The 25,183-nt window shown below is 44.7% G+C and overlaps 1 protein-coding gene across 1 annotated transcript in view; it reads left to right on the top strand.

Moving 5' to 3' along the window:
* The window catches only part of SLC6A11 (solute carrier family 6 member 11), a 105,005-nt gene that overhangs the window by 62,371 nt on the left and 17,451 nt on the right, over positions 1-25,183 (top strand). Inside the window, exon 7 of the mRNA XM_070433630.1 lies at positions 22,128-22,231. Coding sequence (XP_070289731.1) covers positions 22,128-22,231 — 104 coding nt within the window. The remainder of the gene's footprint in view (positions 1-22,127; positions 22,232-25,183) is intronic.

The following is a 25,183-nucleotide window of genomic DNA, read 5'->3' as shown; positions in this document are numbered from 1 at the left end:
ATGGAGCCTAAACAACTGAGGCATGAGGCAGCCTCCTCTGGGTTAATCGAATAGCCTCCAAGGTGGGCTTCTGACTCACCACTACTCCCTTCCTCACATAGAAGACATAGGGAGCTTGGAAAAAGGAACTCCTGATTGTGCAAATTCCTGCTGCTGTTCTTTGAATGTATTTTCCTTTGTGAATGGATCGTATTTTCTGGGATGTTTTTGGTTTGGTAATTTTTGGTTGTATACTGTGGATGGTGCTTGAATATTGTAGAGACTGTGTTGTGGATGCTCTGGATTCTGTTATCTTCCTGTAAAGCAAGTATGTCAAACTTGCCGCCCACAACGAATATTTTTGCAGCCCAGCCAATGTAACGGTATGTAAGAAACGTTTTAATAAAAATTTCGTAACAATTTTTACAATATCCTGCTATACATAATTATTAATAACAAACTACAATGTTCGCTAATGACTGATTACTGTAGTCATGTTACATTCATTTCCCTTACGTGCCTTACGCATAGGTGCACCATTTCTCTCCACTAACGCTAGCAGCGAATATTTTAGCCACGTCACTGCCAGGGAACTGGGATTGCCACGTCATTAGTCTTGTAATGACTTGTTTGGTGTGTGCAAGAGGAAATATTTCGCTTTTGGAGAACAAGAAAAATAGTTTTATTTGTGTTACGCTTATTATTTTTTGAAGTTATTCAATGTCCAGTAAGTTAATGTTCAAGAAAAAAGTATTAATTTTTATTAAAATGTTCTATTATTTTATGTTAATGATTACTCATTTATTTCATCCCTTTGTATTCACCATGTCTCTATCGAAATAAACCTACGTTTCTATGAAAATTGAAGCTTTTGTTTTTTTGTGGCCCACATCAACTTAAACCTTACTTATTTGGCTCGTGTTAGCCTTTGAGTTTGACATGCTTGCTGTAAAGAGTATTGTTTTTATTTTAATAGGTAGTTCAATTACTGGCTGATCACTTTAAATTTATATAGGTTAAACTGCATGTTATTTATTGGGACCTGTGGAGATCCCAATCTGTTTTCCAAGAGTCTCTAACCTAATAGGACTCAATAGGACTTACTAGGATTCTAAGCTCTGTCACCCCTGTAAATCCCATCAGGGCTGGCCTCTATGCTTTATTGTGATGGGTTTAGAGTAGTTCTTACTCTAGAGTGATGGTTCTCAACCAGGAAGTTTTGCCTCCCAGGAGACATTTGGCATCTAACAGTTTTGATTGTCACAACTTGTTGGGTGAAGGGCTATGGGCATCTACTGAGTAGAGACCAGGGAGGCTGCTGAACATCCTACAATGCCCAGGACAGTCCCCACAACAAAGAATCATTTATTAGTCCACTCCATTTCTATGCCCCTACTTCTGTTATATTCACCAGTTTATTCTGTTCAACAGATCTTTTTTATTGACTTAATTTTTAGATTCACTTGTTGATAGATATGTATTTGTTGTCACTTTGTTGTTTATAATTTTTATCTTTACCTTTTTCTTCTTCTCCCTCTTCTTAAAGAATACCCTTCAGCATTTCATATAATCCTGGTTTGGTGATGATGAACTCCTTTAGCTTTTTCTTGTCTGTGAAGCTCTTTATCTGACCTTCAACTCTACATGATAGCTTTGCTGGGTAGAGTAATCTTGGTTGTAGGTTCTTGCTGTGGTGGGAAGGGGGAAAAGAGGAACATCTGTAATAATCTGAACAATAAAGATTTATTTAAAAAAAAAAGAATCTTTTAGCCCGAAGTATCCATGGTGCCATGGTAAAGAAACCCTACCCTAAGGCATGGTTCCCGCTCCTAAGGGCAGGTCTTTCTGTGTCTTAGCTGGTTAGCAAGGGTGAATACTTGGTGTTGGCTAGATCTGTCTTCTCTGGCAGGCTGGGAGCCCCAGTTCCCGGGCAGTGCTCTTTACCTGGTAGTGTCCGGCCTCTAGTGTCTCTATTGCGCCCTCAGCCCGTAAGGCACTATCTGAAAGCCCTGGATGTTTACAACCCAGCCATCAGCCAGAGTATTGAGGGGACCTCCAGTGGATATCTGAGGCCCCTGCTCTACACAGCTCCCCCATTCTGGTGCCCCACATTATCGATTCCAGCTATTTTCAGTTGCCCTACACCAGTGATGGCGAACCTTTTGAGCTCGGCCTGTCAGCATTTTGAAAAACCCTGACTTTACTCTGGTGCCGTGTCACATATAGAAATTTTTTTAATATTTGCAACCATAGTAAAACAAAGATTTATATTTTTGATATTTATTTTATATATTTAAATGCCATTTAACAAAGAAAAATCAACCAAAAAAATGAGTTCGCTTGTCACCTCTGACACGCATATCATAGGTTCGCCATCACTGGCCTACACTCTGGCCCTGCTTCCTCAGCTTGGTGAGTCTGTGTGTTCTTCTTGGACTCCAGCTCTTGTCCCCAGGAGGAGGGCTGGTCAAACCCCCATTGGGAGGTTCCAGATCTCAAGGATAGCAGGCGTGCCCTGCATGTTATCCACTGCCTGAGAGCGGCTGGCCCCTATACTCTGTCTGCTTTGATTGCTGCATATGGCAGGCAGGCCATTCCTTTACCAGCCATTCAATCATTCAGAACCAGGAACAGAAGTCTGACTTTTCTGCTTACAACACCCCATCCCAATCCCAAGTACCTTCCGCCTGCTGGAGAATTAAAATCCAGACTGTTCACCCATGGCCAAGGCCAGGAGCCCTGCCTGGCCTGGTCCCATCTCCCAATCGGCCCTGGACATCCCAGGCTCATTTCTGCTACAGGTCCTGTCTGCCTGGATCACTGTTCCCACAGCCAGCTCCCTCTCACCCGACAGGCCTTGGCTCCAAAGTCAGGTAATCTCTGACCAGCTAAGCTCAAACATCTCCAATAAACCCCATGACTTTAACTAAGCCCCTGTTTTATTTTATTCACAGAGCTGATGGCTTTCTAAAGCAATCTGTGTTCGTTTGTTGACTTGCTCACTGTTAGTCTCCCTCAGTTAGAATGTCAGCTCCATATAAGGAAAGGACTGGTTTGTCTTGTCCACTGTTGACTCTCTGGTACCTGCCACAGAGCCTGGCACATGTTAGGCTCCCAGTCAATACTAGATGGGTGTCTGGTTAAATGGGTGGGTGGGTAGATGGGTGGGTGGATTGATGGGTGGCTGGGTGGTGGGTGCCATGTGGTTGTTTAGATAAAAGACTGCAGTCAGAGGAGAGCAAAATTATTTCCAATTGCCTGTCCCAGAGAAGACATTATGAAACAGGTAGCTTTGGATTTGGTCCTTGAAGGATGGGGAAGAGAAGGCTATTTTGAGATAAGCAAAGACCAGAGAGTACATACATGAATTGCGTGGCTATAGGACAGGTTTTTGTGACAGAGAATCACACGTAAGAAATAAAGTTGAGACAGCAGACTAAAATCCCTTCATTGGGAACCCCCACCCCCAAAGTTGGACATAAAATGGTATGCATTAATTAATAAACTTTAAAAAATATGGTTTTACTTTTAGATAAAAATTAAGCAGAAAATAGAGTTCCCGTATACCTACCCACTCCTATCCCCCAGTTTTCCCTATTATTAACATCTTACATTAGTGCAGTACATTTGTTACATCAATTGATATATTATTGATATATTATTATTAACTAAGTCCATAGTTTACATTAGGGTTCACTCTTTGTCTAGTACATTCTATGGGATTTGACAAATGTGTAAAGTCCCGTATCCATCATTACAGTATCACATAGGATAGTTTCACTGCCTTAAAGACCCTAGTCCTCCACCTATTTATCCCCAAACCACTGAGAACCACTGAGCTTTTTGTGGCCTTTTCAAATTGTCTTCTTTCCCTTAATAACATGCATTTAATGTTACTGCATGTGTGTGGTTTTGTTTTGTTTTTTTATCACTGAGTGATATTGCATTGTCTGGCTGCACCACAGTTTGTTTATCCATTCACCTATTGATAGACATCTTTGGTACTTCTGCATTTGGCAGTTGTAAATAAAACTGCTATAAACATCTGTGTGCAGCTATTTTATTAGCATATTTTTCTTAAAAAGAGTTCAAACACCAACAATTGAAATCCCTATTGAGCTTCAACCAGAGCTGTAGATATAGTGTGGAGGTTACTGCTTGGATTAGAGTCACGGCTCTTTTGCTTCCTAACTATGTAACCTCAAGCGAATTACTTAGCCTTTCTATGCTTTGATATCGTCATCTGTAAGAAGGGTTGTTGTGAGGATTAAATGAATAACACTCGTTAATGGTGTGCATAGCTTTGTATCTCGTGCAAAGGAAATGCTCAATAAATGTTAGCTGTTATTTTTTTTCAGAGATGAATATGCCTTTTATTTTATTTTCTTGACCAAAACTTCAGGCATTTTTGTGGCACTGCATAGCATGAACTGATATAACCCATCCTGCTCTCACAGAAAGCCTATTGAGAGCAGATAGGGCCGAAAGAGCAGGTATAGATTTGAATGTAAACTATTATATGCTAGTTGTCACTGTGCATATAGGCAGAGCTAACGGACATTTCTAAACCTTTATGACTGCAAGTGTGGTCCCCAGACCAGCATCAGCATCACCTTTATTTAGGAGCTTGTTAGAAATGCAGGCTCCTCAGAGGCTGCATTTTGGCAACCTCTCCCACTGGTATATATAACATGGATGTTTGAGGAGCACTGGTCTGAGAGCATTCAGGGCCAGATGAGACCTGTTAGACACACTACACCAGTGGTCAGCAAACTCATTAGTCAACAGAGCCAAATATTAACAGTACAATGATTGAAATTTCTTTTGAGAGACAAATTTTTTAAACTTAAACTATATAGGTAGGTACATTGTTATTAACTTAATTAGGGTACTCCTAAGGCTTAGGAAGAGCCACACTCAAGGGGCCAAAGAGCCGCATATGGCTTGCGAGCCACAGTTTGCCGACCACAGCACTACAACAATGAGGGTTGTGGTCAAAGGAGGCAGAGGTGCTGGGCTGAGTAATGTGAGCAAGAAGGATTTGCTTGTCCCTGGCCAGGTGGCTCAATTGGTTGGAGCATTGCCCCATACAACAAAAGTTTGCCGGTTTGATTCCTGGTCAGAGCACAGACCTAGGTTGCAGATTGGTTCGCTGACTGGGGCATGTGTGGGAGGCAACTGATGGATGCTTCTCTCTCACATCGATGTTTCTCTTTCTCTCCCTCTTTTTCTAAATTCAATCAAAATATATCCTCGGGTTAGGATTTTAAAAAGAAAAAGAAGGATTTGCTAGGTGTTGGGACCACCCACCTGCCCATGCTCACACTCCAGAACAGAGAAAGGGAGAGCTCACTCCAGGGATTTCTGCAAAGGGGGACCCATCACTCATGGGATCATTTAGGAATGGGATTGATCCCTTCAGGAATTGCCACCCATAGAACCTCACTGTCCAGTACAAAGGCCATAAGCCACATCTAACTATTTAAATTTACAGTAATTGAAACAAAAGTTAAAGTTCAATTCCTGTTTCACTAGTAAAATCTCGGGTGCTCAACAGTTACTTGTGACTAGGGCAGGGGTGGGCAAACTTTTTGACTCGAGGGCCACAATGGGTTCTTAAACTGGACCGGAGGGCCAGAACAAAAGCATGGATGGAGTGTTTGTGTGAACTAATATAAATTCAAAGTAAACATCATTACATAAAAGGGTACGGTCTTTTTTTTTTAGCTTTATTCATTTCAAACGGGCCGTAGTTTGCCCACGGCTGGACTAGGGGCTACTATATTGGGCAGAACTGATATAGAACATTTCCCTCATCGTGGAAAATTCTATCTGACAGTAGTGCTATAGAGGGAGAAAGGCCCAAGAAGCAAGAGAGCCTGTGGAAACTGAAACTCAAATTGTACCTGCTACTTGGAAACCGAGCAGTGACCCCTGGCTCTCTGAAGTCATACTATTTTGGGTTTCCAGACCCTTGGGGGCTTGGTTATTTCCAGAAGAGTTTTAAAAATGCCCATTGAGGAATCAGGACCAGAACTGTGGCCACATGTGCCTTAGACAGAAAGGACTGTGTTGGGAGGTCCCCCTGTGAAGTGCTGAGAAGGGTGTGATAGCTGCACATGCAGTGGCCTCAGGCTGGGAAGAAAGGGTCTCTGTCCCCTCAAGGACAGTGGAAAGACAGAAGATGTGGGTGCTGAGTTAGACTGGCTATTAACTAGCTATGTCTTCTTTCTGAAGGAGAAAATACCATAAGACACAAATTTCCCTCCAAATTCCACATTCCTCCATCGTTCTACTTGTTTGCCACTTTTTCATACTGCCTTATACTTTTTAGAGTTGCTACTTACTTGGATTTTATAATGCGTTTGCCAATTTCTTTGCTCCCTATTATTTTCATTCCTTTCTACCGGATTAAATTTCCTTCCTGTTCAAGTACATCCTTAAGTAATTCTTTCAACAAGGCCTGTGGAAACTAAGGTCCCTTCATCTGTATATGTCTGAAAGGTATTTATTTCATGATCACTCTTGAATGGTAGTTTAGCTGGGTATGGAATTATCGGGTGCTAATTTTTAAGTTACAGTTTAAACTTGGGTGCCCACATTGCAGGAGCTTTGTGTGGTCACATTCATACCTGGCACTTCCTTGTTGAGTTCTGGGCAGAGGGGCAGTTTTCTAATACCTCATTCACTGTAGGATAATACTTTTCTGGCTCCTTGCTCTTTACTGTAAGCCCACTCAGCTGTTGGCCATGCCCAGGGGCTACAATCTTAGCTCTATCCTCTGGAAGGGATTTAAATCCAAGCCTCTCAGGCTTCTGTCCGCTTGGCCATCCCCATATGTTACTGGGACTCTTCCTCCTCCTCACCTTTCAACTTTGACTTCTCTCATTTCTGGCATTTGAGAGAACTTTCTGTTCTTCCTTTCAAAGCAGGCTATGAATTTAAAATGGTTATTATATTTCATAATTATATTTTCATGAAAATGTTTAACCCTCAGTATTTGTTTCTCTTTCTCTGCTAGTCTTAAATAGGACATACTGAATGTTCAAGCAGTACATTAATATTAAGGGAAATAGTCCTTAGTCGTTCATGCTTAATTTTACTCATCAAGTCATGTTTGTGGTGATTATTTCTTATTTCATACTATCTATGAATATATTTTCTAACAGTAAATTTGCTTCTAACACATGGAGTAAAATCATATGTATCAAGGCATTTGACAGAAAGCGCTATAGAAATCATTTGTACTTGCTGTTTTTAAGAAGTTTCAGAGTTAAGGCTCACTTTTTTCTTTTGTGAATGAGTAGCTGAGTCCCAGAGAGAAGACATGACTTACCCATGGTCACAGCTGGTGGAGGACTGGAATGTTGAACTTCCAGTTGAAACATGTTATCTTTCCACCCCTTTGAGCCTGCTTTCTTATCTGTGAAATCAAGAGCTTTGATTAGACATGGAATCAGGTCCTGGTTCACTACCATGTGACCTTGGGCACATCGCATAACCTCTCTGGGCTTCCACCTTAATAAGCCCCATCCTTTCTACTTCAGGTGACTGTCAAGAGTATCAAACACGCCCTAGCCGGTTTGGCTCAGTGGTTGGAGCGTCAGCCTGTGGACTGAAGGGTCCCAGGTTCGATTCCGGTCAAGGGCACATGCCCGGGTTGTGGGCTCATTCCCTCGTTGGGGGCGTGCAGGAGGCAGCCCATCAATGGTTCTCTCTCATCATTGATGTTTCTCTCTCATTCTCACCCTTTCCCTTTCTCTCTGAAATCAATAAAAATATTTTTTTAAAAAGAGTATCAAACAGGATTACACATTCAACGGAGCTCTAAGAAACACGGGCTCCAGAGGGGTTCTTGCAGTTCTGATAATTATGATGCTGTGACTGCCTCCTGCAACTCAAGAAGTGTGTTTTGTAAATACAGTGTGTCCTGATGATTTCTCTTTTTTTTCCATTTTATTAAATTTATTGGGGTGACACTGGTTGTTCTGATGATTTCTGAGCCAGAACAGATTGGAGCAAGGAGAGCAAGGATTTCTTATGTATGTGAGCAGCAAGATGATGGGGCTTTGATACATCTTCGTTTGCAGGGATTGTGACATTTGATGTTCTCTGTGAAAACTCACTGGTGTGTGAACCTCGTGTTCCACTTCCCTCACTTCTCATATGCAGGCCAAGTGCTGGAAAGCCCTGCAGGGCAAACGCTGAGTCCTGCATAATGTTCACAAAGAGGTCAAACATAGCTCTGTCTCCTTGATTAGAACCTTGGAGTTGTCCCAAATGTTAGAGGCAAGTGGATACAGCTCAACCTCCAATGAATAAACATCTTGGTCCTTGCACTTCCCACCGCCCCCTGCCCGCAGGGGACAGTGTTGCATAGTGGGAAACTCTCAGGTTCAGAATCAGGGGACCCGGCTTGAACAGACATTGTGCCTCCTTGTGCCAGTTTCTTCAGCCATAAAATTAGGACATCAAGTAGAGTCACCGATTTTCGATCTTTTCACAACCTATAGCCTTTTCCTTTTCTTTTCCCACTTTTGACCCATGCCAATGAGCTATTTCATGCTGACAGAAAGTTCCTTTTAGCAGTTGTATGTGTCTGATTAATAAAAAGGGGCAGAACCCAGGAATTAATTCTTTAAAATGCCCTCTGTGAAAATAAGGCCCAGAAAGAGATGAGATGATTTATCTGTGGTCATATGAATGTTTTTATATTATATATAATCTGAAAGGGGTAAGTCACTCACATATTTCCAATGTAGATGACAGTGTATTAAGATTTCTCAGGGCCATGAGAGTAACTGGAGGAAAGAGTCAGATGAATGTCACTCTAAGCAAGGATATGGTTAACATCCTTAGGAAGAGCATCCAGACTACACTTGAGCATCACCCAAGACACGGACAACATCCTTTTCAACCACACCTCTCCCGTGGTGACTTGCATTGCCCAGCACATAGTAAGTGCTTACTAAATGCTTGTTGTAGAATGTGTCCTCTCTGCACTATGCTCTTGGCTAGGACAGTGGATGCCATGGAAAATGTTTATACCTCAGAATAGGTAACAGAGTGGAGAAGACACACAGAATGAAACAAAGAAGGGGTTCTCTAAGAAAACAGCGAGGAAAATAACAGACTCCTTAATGAGTGCCTCAAAGATGGAATATAAAATGAATCCATAAAATTTTGCAAAGCATGACTGGGGGATGAGTATTTATACATCCTTATACATATCTCCTCATTCTACCTTGAACCCTGGAAGGTTGTTCTGCCTCATCCGGAAGGAAATTGTGGCTGAAAATGAGGCCTAAGGACTGCTCAGACAAATCCATAAATTGCAGACGATGATTTAAGGAACTCAGATCTGTTTTCAGTCTTTGCGGTGATATCAAGGAGGAGACAACTGAGTCCGAGGAAACGCCTAGGTTTTACAGTTGCTTTGGCTCCTGTCACCTGGGCAGGGCAGGGACTTCCTTAGATAATCCCCACTGATGTGATCACAAAGCATACATTTCCCCATGGATGTGTCCCGGGAAGCATTTCCCTCCCCTTTCTGCAGATGTGACTCATCTCCTCAGTGCTGGGACGGGAGCTTCCCCTCTGTTGTCTCATTGGTTCTGTCTGCACAGGGGACACCCACATAGCCACCACCTAGATTTTGCCATGGGCATTTTGCTGTGTCTGCTTCATCACAGACCTTTTCAAGCCTTCTACCCATCCATCCATTTTATTGTCTGGATACATTTCGAAGTAAGTTGCAGACATCAGCACACTTCACCCCCTAAACACTTCAACATTCACGCCTTGATTTATTTTTTAAATTATCATTCTTAGTTTTGTTGCTCAAACCCATGCCCAGGGAAGTCACTGAGGGAGGTGGGAGGAGGGAGGACAGCCCCTTTGTCCCGGCAGCTTTGCCCAGAGCCGATGCCACAGTCCTGGAGCATCATTTGGGAGGAAGTGTTGTGACAGCCTGTCACCTGTCCCATTAATCCAACTGGGAGGTTAGCCATCCCTCCTGTCCCCCCCCCCCCCCCCAAGACCTTGCTGTGGTCAGGAAGATGGCTTCAAAGCTTGCAGGTGGGAGGCCTGCCATGCTGCTATACTCGGTCACACCCAGCACCCCAAACCTGCTCTGCCCTCTGCCCTCTGCCCTGGGCACTCTGAGCTTGCTGCTTTATTAGTCAGACTCCCAAGAATCTGGTGTCATTGAAAGCTGTCACCTCTCTGTTCAGATGAGCAGAGGAGAGGTCAGGAGAAAAGAAAGAACTTTAGGGAGAACACGCAGGAACTTCCTGGGCAACCTAGAATTGGAACCTGGTGTCCAGACCCTCTCTGCCTAGCACGTTCTCTACTTGGCCTGGTAGCTAGGACTGTGCATGAGCCTTGAATGGTCCCTTCCTATGTCCTGGAGACTCCAAGCATCTGTGGGCCTGCAACATATATTTTTGAGTGTTTACTATGTACCAGGCAGGTCCACGTACAAGGAAGTGTCAGGGATGCATCAGTGAAAAAAACAGATGAAACTCCCTGCTCTCATGGAGCATCTTTCTGTCCTAGTTGGAGGAGCTAGACAATAAACAATGAATATAATAATGTGATCAAATGTATTTACTTCCCCGTCTCTGGCAGATGCAGAGGCGGCTGCCTTCACCAATCATGGCTGTTTTCTTTTTCGTTCTCCTCCCAAGGAGTCTTTCCTGAGACTGGAGTGTACATGGTGGCTTGTGGAGCATCCTGGCCTGCCCTTTCTTTCCATCACTCTCTGCCTCAAGCCAGCTCCCTGGTTACGAGAGGAGAGAAGTGGTTATGGCGGGAGATGATGAGGCTTCATCTCGGCTGCTTGCTCAGCTGACACAGGAGAACATGCCAGCTTGGAGCTTGGTTAGGAGCTCATGTCTGGTTTGGTAGAAAAGACCTTGGCCTTGGGCTCCCCAAGTGATGGGATTTGGGTTCTTCAGCCTCACCACTGCTACACGCTCAGTCTCTCCCTGCCTCAGTGGTTCTCAACCAGGGCTAGGGAGGGCCACTGCCCAGGGGTCACTTAGAAACATGTGGGGTGTCATTCTGGTTTGCACAATGACTAGACCTCCTCTAGCATTTGGAGAGTGGGAGCCAGGGATGCTAAAACTCCTGCAATGAATAGGACATTCCTGCCCAATGAATTTTTCTATTCAAAATGCCAATAATGTCCCCCTAGAGAAACATTGTCAGGGAAGACCTTGTCCTAACATGTAGCCCTGCGAGGCTGTGTAGACAGTTCTGAGGTAAGCTCAGAACTCAGCGTGTGCCGTCTTTGAACCTTGCCCTGGGTTCCCACTGCTCTGAACCTCCTCTGTTTAGTCCTTTGATAAAATGGGTCTTGATTTTTCTCATGCAATGGATTAAGGGACAGGAATGCACAGCCCCTAGGATTCTACCACATAAGGCATGGAGATCATTACCATGGGCCCAGTGCCAGCGATGGTCTATCCACTCCCTCTGTGCTCTGTGACTGGGACATGGCTGTCTAGCCTCTAGGCAAAGGCCCAGTCACAGTGACCCCACTCCCTGCTCCACACAAAGGGGCCACCAGGGTCAGCCTGCACACCCAGGCTCCCCTCGCAGAACTGAACAGCTCCTCACCGCCTGCGGTGCAACCCTTCAGCCCAGTGACACTTTACTGGCAGGGCCCGTGTCAGTCCCCAGGGCTGGCTGCCCAGGGGAGCGCTTGGCACTGGAGCCAGAGACTGCAGAACATATTTCCAGTGGGGCTTCCAGGCCAAGAGCTTCTGCCCCTTCCCACCACTGTTCCTGCTCGCCCTGCCGCCTGCCCAGTGCATTAGCATTTAAATATATCAGAGTCCTCTCCCCCCAGGCCTGCTCCCCACATTGAGTGCACCAGGGAGGGAGCATTTGAATCCTCCTCCTGTGACTCCCTTCCCTCATAATGGCCATACTGTATTCATCAGCTTCTGTATGTGGCATTAGCCAAAAGAAGGAGAGAGGGCGCCTAGCAACCCAGAGGGGGCTGAGAAAGAGGTGGGAAGGAAGTGATTTTCATGTAATTATTCACTTCTACAAAAGACGTTGTCAGGTACACACTGGAAACACAGCTGTTGTATTATTCTCCTAACCTACTTTTAATCTTTTGAGAATCTTTACCAATAAAAAAGGCTAAAAGAAAGAGCTTCGTTCAGCCATTTTCTGCCAGGCCATATAAGTTACGTTTTTGACTCAATCAAAGGCTCTGCTTACAAAAGTTGTGTTGTATGTGTTTTTGTGTGTCTGTGTGTGGCTGTCTGAAAATAAAATGTTACAGGAAAAGGCTGTGGGGCCTGAGCCCCAGGAGGGCCACCAAGCCCTGTCCTGGCTACTTGGATCCTGCCGCATGCACTGTTGGGTCTGGAGGTTTTCATGCATCTTCTTGCCCGGGCACTGGGACAGCAAAGAGCCTGGGAGCAGTGAGATGTTGGCTCCTTCTGCCCCTCACTGCTGTACCCAGGCTCACAAACCTAAGGGCAGGTGGATCTGCTTTAGCGATGGGCACTGCCGTGTTTGGTGCTGCTCAGAAAAATGATAAGTTTACCTGCTGGCGAGGGGGCTGGGAAAATATATAGGCGCTTGTGTTCATAGTGGAATGGAGAAACGTTAGCCACCCAAAGAAATCAGGTTAAGGGAATCGTACCAGGTACCCCACTGCATACCTTATAGTCACTGTGTCTTACTTTCACTGCCAAGGAATTGAGGCTCAGAGAGGTGAAATGACTCGCCCCAGGTTACACAGCAGGTAAATGGAAAAGCAGGGCTCAAACCAGGTCTGCCTGGCCCTTTTCATGAAGCCCCAGCAAGGCTCGGAACCAGGCACCTGACAAAAGCCATCTCATTTCATTTAGTCCCCTCTGCATGGTGCCTCTGTGCCTCCCCCGAGGCCAGTTCCGGAGGTTCATGTGTCCCTTCGTCCCAGAGGACTCCTCACACAGTGGCCAGTGTGTACATCTCTCCAAAGTTAAGTGGACAAATGACTTCACTTCTCCAGGGGTTAGTTTCTTCATCTATGAAAAGGGAATAACCATACACCCTTTGAATCTAATCCCTGTAATGCTTAGAACAGCCCTGGTATGTCAGGTGCTGACAGAGGTGAGCCAGTGTCACCGTGATTTTTAGCATCGCCCTCATCACACACCTCCTTTGGTGATGCTTTCGTGGCAGGATGGGTTCACACTGCACATGTCAGAGACCTCGGAGTGTCAGCGCAGCAAACACCACCAACACCAGGGTGCAGAGATGGAAACCCCAGGCCTTCCTGCTGGCAACAGGATGACGAGCAGAGGCGCTGCTCTTCTGCTCTGACGGGTGGCTCATTCTGTAGACCTGAAAGCAGGTGTGTAGGGAGCTTTTGTTCTGTAGCCCATGCTGCCTTAGACACCGTAGGAAATCACTCTTCAGCCCTAATTCCCTATCAGTGCCCCAGGCAGCAGCTGCACCTTCATGGAGCGGGCGGGCCCTGGCCCCTGCTGCCTGCACCCCCATCTCTTACAGCCCCTTCGCTCATTCCTCTCCACCAGATGTGCTATAGCTCATCTGTCTCATGTATGGTCTGTCTGTCCTGCTAGAATGGCAGCTCCCTGAGGCCAGGAGCTCCTGGAACTGTGCCAGGCACAAGGTGGACGCTCAGTCCACATTTATTGTGTGAAAAAAGGGAAGAGGCTTTTTCTTTCTTATAGATGTTTTAAGACCAGCGTATCCTGGGGAAGAATCAGTGTTGACTGAGCACCTACTGTTTACTAGAGCTCGTGGCTGGGTTTCTGAGCACTTCTTCAGTGCTCTCCAAGAGCCAGGCCCTGGGCCGAATCTTTGTTTCTCACACATCATATTGAACCTTTTGTGGGTGAGAGAGAGGGAGGTGCTATCCACATATGTACAGTGACCTCCCCCCCCCTCCCAGGTTGAATAAGTCACTTATCTCACAGTGAGAAAAAGACATGAAGCTTCTCCCCAAACTTCTAAGAGCGTAGCCATTCCACTTAGTGGTCAAGGTTAGAAGGTTGGGAGAAGCAGAGAGTGTGTTTCCACCAGTGCACACAGAGGTCTCTAACCGGAGCATAACAAAGCCCACCTCAGGGCAGCCTCTGGGTCACAGGACATAAGAAGGTGCCTTGTAAACTGTAAAGTGCTATCCATGTGGCCCGGGGCAGCATAGACTGAGCATCTATCATGACAAATGTAGCTTCTGAGTGTGAGAAGAGAAGAATTTGTCTTGTCCATCCATCCTTCCTAGTATCACTGAGGACCTATTCCCTGTGCTGGGCCCTGAGGGTCTAGTTATAAAGGTGAGTTATATCCCAATGCATTGCTTTCTGCTCCTACTATGCACCAGGGCTTGTTGGAACCAGTTGCCCAAAAGAGGTGAAGTTGCCTCAGAGCTGGAGGGCGGGATCACCTCTCTTCTAAAGGGGCTCCACGCCCCTGTTCCCATGCAAATCTGTCCTCCAAACCTCTGAATGTGGCCTGCCCATGGCTGCGCTGCCAGAACGCCCCCCATTCATTGCTGAAGAACATAGGGAGTGATCCGTTCCTCAGCTACTGACCCAGCTTCCTTAGGGTTGTTTTGTGCAGACTATTTTCCCTTCAAATTGTGTTGAGAAATAGGAAGCCCTTTCTCCACTGAGCTGTCCCCCTTTGTAGCATCCTGGGACATGCTGGTCAATGGAGCTCAGTTGCCTGGTCTTCCTTTCACTGAGGTGGGGTTGCCTTTGTCCTATTTGACTTGACAGCCACAGAGCTGTTTAAATCCCAGCTGAGACTCTGGCCCACTCAGCATACCAGGAGGCCTCAGCGCTTCTCTGTAAAACCTGGAGCCAGATGCCTTGGGTTCAAACCTCACTCTCTCCCATATTAGCTGTTTGACCTTTTATGGGTCCATTTTCTCTTGTGTAAAAATGGAGATGCTAATACCTTACTGACATGGTTCTGTAAATTGTGAGATTGTGTACATGAAAGCCTCGAGTACACAGTAGGTTTTCAATAAATGTTATCTCAAGTTTCCTAGTCCTACGGCATCATCATACTGGTAGAAGGGTTCATGAATGCTTTTTTACCCTGTTTCATTAGGCTCTCACTTCTACTGTTGTCAAATCATTCCAATGGCTACCATGATCTTGTTTGATCTCTGGGTGTTTATGGAGTTCCTAGTTGAAGAAAAAAAGTAGCCTTAGATGAAATAGACTTAGGATAATGCCTATAGGAGAGATAATTCTATGTGCTCACCAACCATTTATTGTTTCTCCCTCTGGGTAAATGGGAAGACTACATATCCCAAACTTTCTTGCATTTAAGTTAGGACCATGTGACTTAGTTCTGATCAATGGTACGTGGGTAGAAGTGATATAAGTACCTCCCAGGCCTGGCTCTTAAAAATTTCAAAAGTAAACCTCTAGCTCCTGTTCCTCTGCCTCAGAGGCTGTGTTGACATGGAAGTATCATAAGGTAGGAAGGCTTGTGTCACTAAGTGGGTGGGCAGAAGAAATCCCCTTCACAATCTGCATCTGGTTTTGTGTGGGCAAGAAATAAACTTCTGTTATGCTAAGCCGTTGAGATTTGGGGGTTTACTGTGTAATCCAGCATAGCCTATCAGTAATTATCTTAACAAATGCAGTCGATTCCTGATGAGTTCATTCATTCTTTCCCAGACTGGGGGGGAGGCTGACAACTGGGGCCCTGTTGCATTTTCTCAACCACACGCATAAGTTTAAGAGCATAGACGTGCAAGGGTTATGCCAGTCTTTTAAGGAGTCTAATGATACAGATTTCCTGTGAATACGTATCATGCTTCTTTGTGAGACTTCTTCACGGAAATCTAATCCTGAAAAGTTTTGGGCTCTGCATGCCTAATGAGCATACATCTCAGCAGAAAAGTTGGCGTCAACATGGGTTTTCCAAACGTGAAAATTAGAAAATGCCAGTGGAGAAAATTTAGGATCTCGAGTCAAGGAGGTGTTAAGTTATAGCTAAAATTCTGGTGACTTCCAAATCTGTCTCTCTAGCCCAGACCTAGACATTTAGCCCTAGACTTACTGGCTGTCTCCTACACATCTTACTCAGTTGTCTCAAACTTGCCTTGCCCAGACTATACTTATCCATTTCCCCACTTTACACCTCCAACCTACCTTTAAAAAACTGGCCATACTGTACTATCTTCTAGTATTCTACCCCCATCCACCAAATTGCTCAACTCTGGGTATTCCGCCACCCCCATTCAAAACCAACCTTATTTATTCTGCTCTCTAAAGATTTCTTTAGAACCAGGGAGGCAAGATGGCAACAGAAAAAAAAAAAAGGAGGGGAGACTTAAAAAATTCCCAGAATCTCTTTACCCAAACAGAGAAACTAAGATAGTAAAACAAAAACCAATGGATAGCATAACTAGGTGACTCCATGAACCACAAAATGTGAAGAGGTGGGGGCTAAACACCAACAGCAATAATATCTGCATTTATCAACTCTGTGGGATGAGATGAAGATGAAGATGAAGGCAAAGGGAATTCAGAAGAATGAGATCCAGGAAACCCCGAAATCTCTAACGTGTACTCACCCCTAGGAGGAGAGGACTCTGGGAGTAGAAGCTTGGTGGAGCTATCTGAGGATGCCAGCCAAAACTAGGAGGGATATATGCAGGCTCCAAGTCATAGGTGAGTGTTGGAGGACTGTGGGAAGTTTGGGAAGAGGTCTGGGCCCTGGGACTCTAGGGACTCATCAGCTGAGGCTTCATGGCCAGAGAGAACCACACATTGATAAGAAATCACTGAAAGCAGAGTCCAAATTGAGCAGGACAGAGACACTAGAGGAAGCAAAGAGAAATTTTGGATAAGAGTAGAAGAGGGGAATAGAGAACAATTTCAGGAAGTACTATCTGCACAGTCATATTTTCTAAGACTTTTTGTTAATAATAAAAGACATAATAGTTCTGGAACTGTGAAGCTAAAAAATTATATCCTGGGATACCCTTATTCTTCTACACAAAACCCCCTTCTAAGAGTATAGAAAGGTGCATCTCACCTACACATGAGCAATAGGAAAAGACTGTGATAAAATCCCATAGAAAGCTATTATAAGACAAAAGTGAGCAAAATAGCATTCCTACAGGTAATGAATGCATTCCACAAAGGCAGACCCATAAAACATCTGAACACTGAAACTTAATATTTAAAAAACAGCTAAAAGAAATTAAATCAACAGGTGCTTTGAAACAGCAAAAGTAAAATTGTTATACAAAAAGAAGTTTAAGAAGATTTGAAAAGATGGCTTATGAAAGGAAAAATATTTCAGGAGAAGTCACTAAATAGAAGAAATAAAAAGAGTAAATGAACACCATGGATAATATCATAAGGCAAATAGAAGATGGAGAGGCAAGAATAAAAAAGTCAGAAATGCAGAAAGAGCTTTATTATTTTTTAAAATGTGTGGGTAACCAGAAAAAGTGATAGGTATAGAAGACAGGCAAAGAAGATCCAACATACAAACAAGTCCCTAAAGGAGAAATCCAAAGCAATGGAAAAGAACAAATAATAAAAACAGATTCTCCTCCCACCCCCCTGAAATATGAGAGAGTTGAATTTGCATCTTGAAGAAGTACACCACATGCCTGGGAAAATCAACCCAGACTACTAGTAGTCAACATAAGACATGCCCTAATAAAATTATTGGACTTTAAAGAAAATGGAAAACTCCTATTGGTCATTTCAGACAAAAAAGAGTAAGTGCTTTATAAGGGGAAACATATTAGAGTGGCATCAGACTCCTACAGCAGCACTCTGTACCAGAAGACAACTAAGCAACATGTTCAAGATTCTCAGGAAAAGAAAAAGAGAACCAAGGATTTTGATATACAGTCAACTATGAAGAACATGCAGGAACCAGGAAAATATTATTTCCCATGAGCCTTTCCAGAGAAATTTACTAGAAAACAAGATGTAGGCAACCAAACTGACTAGAGAGGTATAAACATAAAGGCTAGGAGTGAGCATTAAATTTATAGTCACCTGTAGAACTCACACTAATCAATGGCTATGAGGGAGATAATATTTAATGGTTGTGTGTTCTGTTGATGCAGATATAGTGCAAGTGTTAAAAATTAGGAGAGAATGGAGTGTGTATATGAAAAATATAATAAGTTCATAGATTGCCTTTAAGTGTTAACTGGAAAAAAATGGTTGTGGTTTTTTTTGTTTTTTGTTTTTCAAATTAGATGCTAGAGGAAAGGGAAAGAAGAAAAATTGAGGCTGCTGGCTAATTTCAATATTCCTCATGGTAGGAAACCAACAGACATTGCCAAAAAGGGGGAAGACTGAGGGTATTATATGAAGGTGTTGACTTAATGGTAACCATCAAAATAATAATGATAGGCTTTTTCCTACAGAGGTAGGAGGGCAAGAAGGAAAAAATCATTCAAGAACACATTTCCCTCTCACATGAACCTCTAGACCAGTGGTTCTCAACCTGTGGGCCGCGACCCCTTTGGTGATCGAATGACCCTTTCACAGGGGTCGCCTAAGACCATCCTGCATATCAGATATTTACATTACGATTCATAACACTAGCAACATTACAGTTATGAAGTAGCAACGAAAGTAATTTTATGATTGGGTCACAACATGAGAAACTGTATTTAAAGGGCCAGAATGTTGAGAACCACTGCTCTAGACCCAACATGACCCCTCTCATTGCTTCTCCAGTCTTTTAAGGTGTGCCTCCTCCAGAAAGCCTTCTCTGATTGCCCTAGAACATGCTAATCTTCCCACTCATCAATCCCTCCTAGGCACTGGGTACCTCGTCCTCTGAGTGTTTTATCTTATCTCACCTGCAGACAGAGATGGAGTGCTATATATAATGGTACGGTACCTTTTTAAGAGTGGGGCACAGGATTCTGCACACAGAAAGCACTTAATAAATGGTGGTTCATCAGCAATTCAGGATTGGTTGAAGGATTTGGGCTTAAAGCCTCTGGGCTTTTCTAAGAGCTTAATGTTGCTATTTGTCAGAATTCTTTCAATTTGAAGTGACAGCCATCCCATTCAAATTGACTTAAGAAAAATTGGCTCTGAAGTTGAAACGTTCTAGGGTAGGTCTTATTTCAGGTATGGCAGGACCCAGTGACTCAAATCATATCACCCATATCAGTTTTCCTTTGCTCTAGACTCTGTTTTCCTCCGTGTTGGCTTCCTTTTCCATCAGGCTCTTCTCTTGTGGTCAAGCATGTATCCTATTCGCATGGTTTCACTAAAAGTCCTGGATTGAGTTTCATTCATTGGCTTGATTTGTGTCATGTGCTCATCCCTGACCCAATCATTGTGGCCAAGACAAATGCTTTGATTGGCCAGGCGTGGGTCATGTGACTATCCCAGAAGCTATCTCTGAGACGGGGAGAGGTGGTTTCCCAAAGGAAAATTGGGGTGCTGTTATCTGGAAAGGGGAGCTGGATGCTGTGTGGGCAAAAACAACAGACATCTGTGTTACTGTTGACAGGCTCAGTGAGCAAACTGCAAGAAAAATCCCTGCAAGTAAAAATCATGGTTTGGGGGCTCATCTTTGAGACATGTGAATGGAAAGTTCTCTTTGGTCTTTTCAAACTCAGAGAGTTTATTTACCATGTTGGCGGGGGGTAGGGGGACCACTGGCCATGGGGCCCAGTTTCAATGGAGAAACCAGCTTTCCCACATGGCTGGGGGCTTCTCTCACTGGCCTGGGAGGAGGCATTAAAAACAAGCGTGAGACTTGGTGCACTGAGCATCCCTCTAGGCATCTCCTGTGAGCTGTTTCCTGAGTCAGCAGCTGTATTGCGTTTTGCTTTTCCATGTGTTTTATTGGCCTTTGAAATTTGAAGAAAGCACCAGTGCCCCCTGGACCTTGAAATTCTCCCTTTTCCAGGCAAATTACATTGTATTTTCTCTCTCTTAGGATTTGATACTCAACACAGGTAATTTGGGTAAAGGGAATCCACTGAGGGAGAAAATGGGGAAACAACAGTAGGACTTTAAAACATATCAATTTCTCTTCTAAATCTTAAACACTTTCCCTGCCCTAGACCCTTCCTATCAACATTTAAGCATCCTTAAGTTTCCACCATTTAAAATAAGTCCTCCCTAAATTTTACCAACCTTTTCACTACTACCTCATCTCCCATCTCCCCTTTAAGGCAAAATTTCTTAAGAAAGTTCTTTTACATTCCCACCTTCATTTCCTCCTCATATTTCAGCCCACTCTGATCTGCCGGCATTCCCCCATCCCTCCAATACACACACTTCATGAAAGAGCTCTCCCTAAGTTCCTCCTTTAGCTCTAACACACTAAACCCAACGACCCTATGTTAGAGGGGGAAAGTATTCATTTCATAGGTTGAGAGGCAATGTTATGATCTTCAGTTAAGCTACTTGTTGAATGATTTAATGAAATTAAGCAAATCCAGGAAAGAGTGTCCTGTACTATGTAATCAACTCCCTAAGAAAGAGGAAATAGAAGCATTTTGCCTGGAAAAGGGAGAGTTTTTGGGTCCAGGAGGGCAGTGCCTCTACCCTGCAGGAATGGGTAGAGGCACTTCCAGATCTTGAAAGTGTTGGCACATGGAAGAGATAGATGTGGTCCGGGTGGCTCCTGGACTAGGAACACAGGAAGAGAGATTTGCTCTCATTTTAAAAAATGTTCTAATGGTTAAAATGCTCTAAAGAAGAAAGGGGCTGCATCAGAAGAGAGAGCTCCCTGTCACTGGCAGTAATCAAGTAGAAACTGTTCTGTCAGAAGTGCTCAGAGGAGAGTTTTGTGTTGAGTGAAAGGTCACACCTGAAGACTTCTGAAATTGTGAGATTGGTTAAGCATGCTTCTCTAAGATGGGTCTCCATGACCTTGTGTCTTCCACTCCCAGCTGTGTGGTCTTGAGCAAGTTACTCAACCTCTCTGTTTTAGAATTTCCTCAGCTGTAAAAGGGGGCTAATAAAAGCACCTCTGTGTAGGGTTGCTGTGAATATTCAAGTGCAGTAACGCATACAGGACTCAGCACAGGTGCCTGGCACGTTGTGTTTAATAAACATGTGCTAGTGTTTGTATTTAGTGCAAAGCCCTGTTCTCTAGATGGCACTTGATTCTAAAGCAGGGGTGGACAAACTTTTTGACTCGAGGGCTACAATGGGTTCTTAAACTGGACCGGAGGGCCGGAACAAAAGCATGGATGGAGTGTTTGTGTGAACTAATATAAATTCAAAGTAAACATCATTATATAAAAGGGTACGGTCTTTTTTTTTTTTTTTTTTAGTTTTATTCATTTCAAACGGGCCGGATCCGGCCCGTGGGCCGTAGTTTGCCCACGGCTGTTCTAAAGCATCCGCCTCATCAGCTGCGTTTTGGGTTTTAGTTGTGAATTTTCCTTGCTAACTTCTAGGAGCTCAAAAAGAGCCCAAGAGAAAGTGTTAGAGATGCCACTATAATTCCTGTTGTGCATGTCATGCTGTCCACAGCAGTTTTTGTCAGAGGGGAACTTAAAGAATAAGAAAGTAGTTTCTATATGTACCACATAAGAAGCCTAAAATGCATGTATTCTGAAAGGTGATAAAGATTTGGTGGGCCCTCCCCTTCTCTTGCTGTCCCTTTGCCACTTCTTATGCTCATAGGGTTTCCTATTGGCATAGCTGGACAGAACCCTGAACAGAACCCTCTAGCAGTCTTCTCATGGTAGTCTTAATCACAAAGGAGAAAAATCACTCATCTTGGTTAAGCAAGCCAATGAGTATGCTCCAGTCTCAGGAGCAACACTCCATATCGCATGAATCCTCTCAACACACCTGAAGGGGAAGTTCACTCCTTACTTTGCCGATGAGGAGACTAAGCCTCAGAAAGGTTAAGTAACTTTTCCATGGTTTCACAGTTGGGATCTAAACATCCAAGTTCTTAATATTGAGTGAACTATTACCCATAACCTCTGAAAAATTCTGGGATTAATTAAGGAAATTTATATTTAATCAAGTGGTCCCCAAGAGTAGAACTTCTAAAAAACATGTTCCTAAGAAGGTTAGGAAGTTTGGGTATCCCTTTGTCTAGTCTCATTGGAGGGTGGGTATGGATGGGGGATTTCAGAGAACAGAGCCGACTTCTCTCTGTGCCAACTTCTTTGTGCCTTTCTGCAGGTCTGGGTGGATGCTGGAACGCAGATCTTTTTCTCCTATGCCATCTGTCTGGGTTGTCTGACTGCTCTGGGAAGTTATAACAATTACAACAACAACTGCTACAGGTAAGCATTTCCCTGGGCCCTGTTGGCTTTCACCAAACCCTGAGAGCTCTCCGCTCGGCCTAGCTAGCTCATGTTTGCAGAGCCCACCTTGCAGAGCCAGACCGATGGGCTATTTTTCAGCCATTCCCTGCACCAGGATCAAAGAGTAGGCCATGGAGGAGCTGGGAGAATAACAAATATGATCAGAGTGCATTCCAGGATGCAAAGGAATCCACTCTGGAATCTTACCCAGGCCTCCATCTCACCCTTTTCCCAGGGTAGATAAGTGACTTGCCCGGGTCAAATAGCTAGTAAGTGGCTACGTTGGGATTTGAACCCAGGTCTTCTGACACCAAGGGCCTTGTACTTCTGCCTTTTGTTCATAAACCTGCTCCTGCCCCTTCTCATTTGTCAGTAGGGAACTTCCAGGGCCCTCTCAGGCCTTCTACAGCTGCCCACATCCAGCACGAGGAGGGGGCACATGGGGAGGTGAGCGAGGCTGTCTGACTTTGGCTGTCTGGCCTCCCAGGCCAGCAGTCTGAGTTCTGCCGCAAGGGTGAGACTTACAGAGGGACAGGGACTTGCCAAGTTCACCCAGCAGTGCATGGTGGAGCAGACATTTGCATCCTGGCCTCTAAGTCTAGGCCCATGGTCTGTTGGCTGAGGTCTCTGCATCCCTGAACTTACTGCCTGGTCACAGTAAGTGAATATTTCGGGATGGCTGGATAGCACATCTCTTCCTTAGAGTCCAAGAGCTCCTTATTCCAGCATAAACTCATGGAATAACGGCAATGAAGCCACCTCTGATCACAGGCTAGTTGAGAAAGGAAGGATTTTTCAGCAAATGATTCTGAGACAGCGGAAGTATTGGAGGGGATAATCAAGATAGATATTCATACTTTGTCTCGTATATGCACCATAATAAGTTTCAGACTGATTAAAAAGTTAAATATTGTTTAAGAGGAACCATTCTAAAACTAGGAATAAAATTCCGGTGTGTGATTTCCCCCCACACATACCAAGCAATTCTCAGACACCAGCTGGGTGTCCTTCAATTCAACTCTATTCTGACACTATAGACAGTATCAGAGATAGCACCAGAGATAACATCAAGTTCCACAAGCTAAGGACTGAGTCCTACAAGACTGCCCCTCCCCGCTGCAGACCGCACTTGCAAGACCAGGTTGTCATCTGTGCTTCTGACTGACTGGCTATAGATTGGAGGTTCCAATGACCCCCTATTTGGATTCAATTAATTTGCTAGAATGGCCCACAGAATTCAGGGAAACATTGTACTCACTAGATTACTGGTTTCTTATAAAAGGATGTAACTCAGGAACAGCCAGATGGGAAAGATGCATAGGGCAGGGGAGGTGGAGGAGGGGATGGAGCTGCCATGCCCTCTCTGAGTGCCTCTCCCCAAATCTCCGCCTGTTCACCAATCTGGAAGCTCTCTAAATCCCACCCTTTTGGTGTTGTGTGCATGTATGTGAGGCTTCATTACATAGGCATGATTGGTTAAACCGTTGGCCATTGGTGATAGAACTGAATGTCTAGCCTCTCCCCCCGACTTGTGGTCAGGGGGTGGCATCCTCTCGGAAAGCTGGCTTTGTGATACTTTATTAACCAGTTTGTTCAGTCGGCTGTCTGCATTACGTGTCTATCAAGTGTGAGACACCAGAATTGGTACCTTGGGAGATACAGGCAGCAGTGGCATAGCCCAATTCTATAGTTTGTAACTTGGGGAATCTGAGGAAGTGAAAGGCCCAACATGCAGAAAAGCAAAGCTGTTGTGGAATCCAGTACACAATTAGGCAGCAAGTGTATTGTTCCTGTGGGCCTTTGGGTAGACAGGTAATTAGGTATGGCTGGACAGAGGTCAGGCCAGGTTGTCCATAAGATCCTTTCTACCTCCATGGTGTTCTCGGGGAGGGGGCTCTGAGGGATGGTGAGAGGTAAAGCACTCAGTGAGCCACAGCACAAAGTGGTAACCATGGATAGGAAGGGAAAGGCCGTGGGACAGGGAGAGCAGCACAGCAACCTCAAGTCCAGGTTGAGTGTGACCCCCTTGGGATACTGGAGAGGGATGCTGTCTGCATACACTTATCAGCACTTCAGCGGCCAGTGTTCAGCGCTGGCCCTCTGTGCGGGGCACTGAGGAAATCACTTGGTCGCTGTCAGTCACTTCCAACCAGGCTGTCAGCTCATGAGGACGTGGACTGGCTCTTCTCTTGTGCCATCATCCCTCAAGCATAGCGTAGTGCTGGCTGGCATGTAAGGAAGCATGGAAGGGCCACAGCATTATGCAGATGAGAAAACTGAGGCCCGAGGGTACATCACTTGTGTTCCCATTGCCAGTGATGGAATGTGGCTTTGAACCTGGTCTTTCTATTCCTCATTACCAGACATGACCAGTTCTTTCCCAGCTACAGCAATTGGCGCAGATTCGGCCAAGGCTGCCTGGTTGTCAGGCTGTGTCTAGAGGCAGGGGCAACTTTCTTCCCCACTGAGCACATGTGTGAATATGCTGGTCCCTCATCATCCCTTTTGCTTCCCCGTCCAACAGGCAGGGTTCTCTTCCTCCCATCAGCCGAGGAAACTCAGTCCCCTAAGTGACATTGCCAAATAGGAAGGCTTGTTTTATTTCCTTTTCCAAATTGTTTGCTAGCAGGTCTTCCCAACTCAGAGGGAGTAAATTAGTACCCTCTCTTCTGACAGCATAATAGCTTCTGGAGGTCTTCAAAGCTGGCTCAGCTGCTGCCAATTTCACAGCACTTGTTACATAAGCTTTTCACCTAAAAGGTTCCCTGTGGGGGAGGAATTAGAGGGATGGAGACAGAGCAAACCAGGTGGGGAAAGTTCTCCCTTCATGCAGCTAAGCTTCTGAGGGTGGGGGCTGCAGGGCACAGGACTGGAAGGGACCTCAGGTCATCTCAGAGCCTCCCTGTGGTGTAAGGAAACCGCTCATGAGGC

The sequence above is a fragment of the Myotis yumanensis genome, unplaced genomic scaffold (assembly GCF_028538775.1).
Source record: "Myotis yumanensis isolate MYYU_CA2020_CCGP unplaced genomic scaffold, mMyoYum1.0.hap1 SCAF_14, whole genome shotgun sequence".
NCBI classification, from domain to species: Eukaryota; Metazoa; Chordata; class Mammalia; order Chiroptera; family Vespertilionidae; genus Myotis; species Myotis yumanensis.
This window is presented reverse-complemented; position numbering and strand designations above follow the sequence as displayed.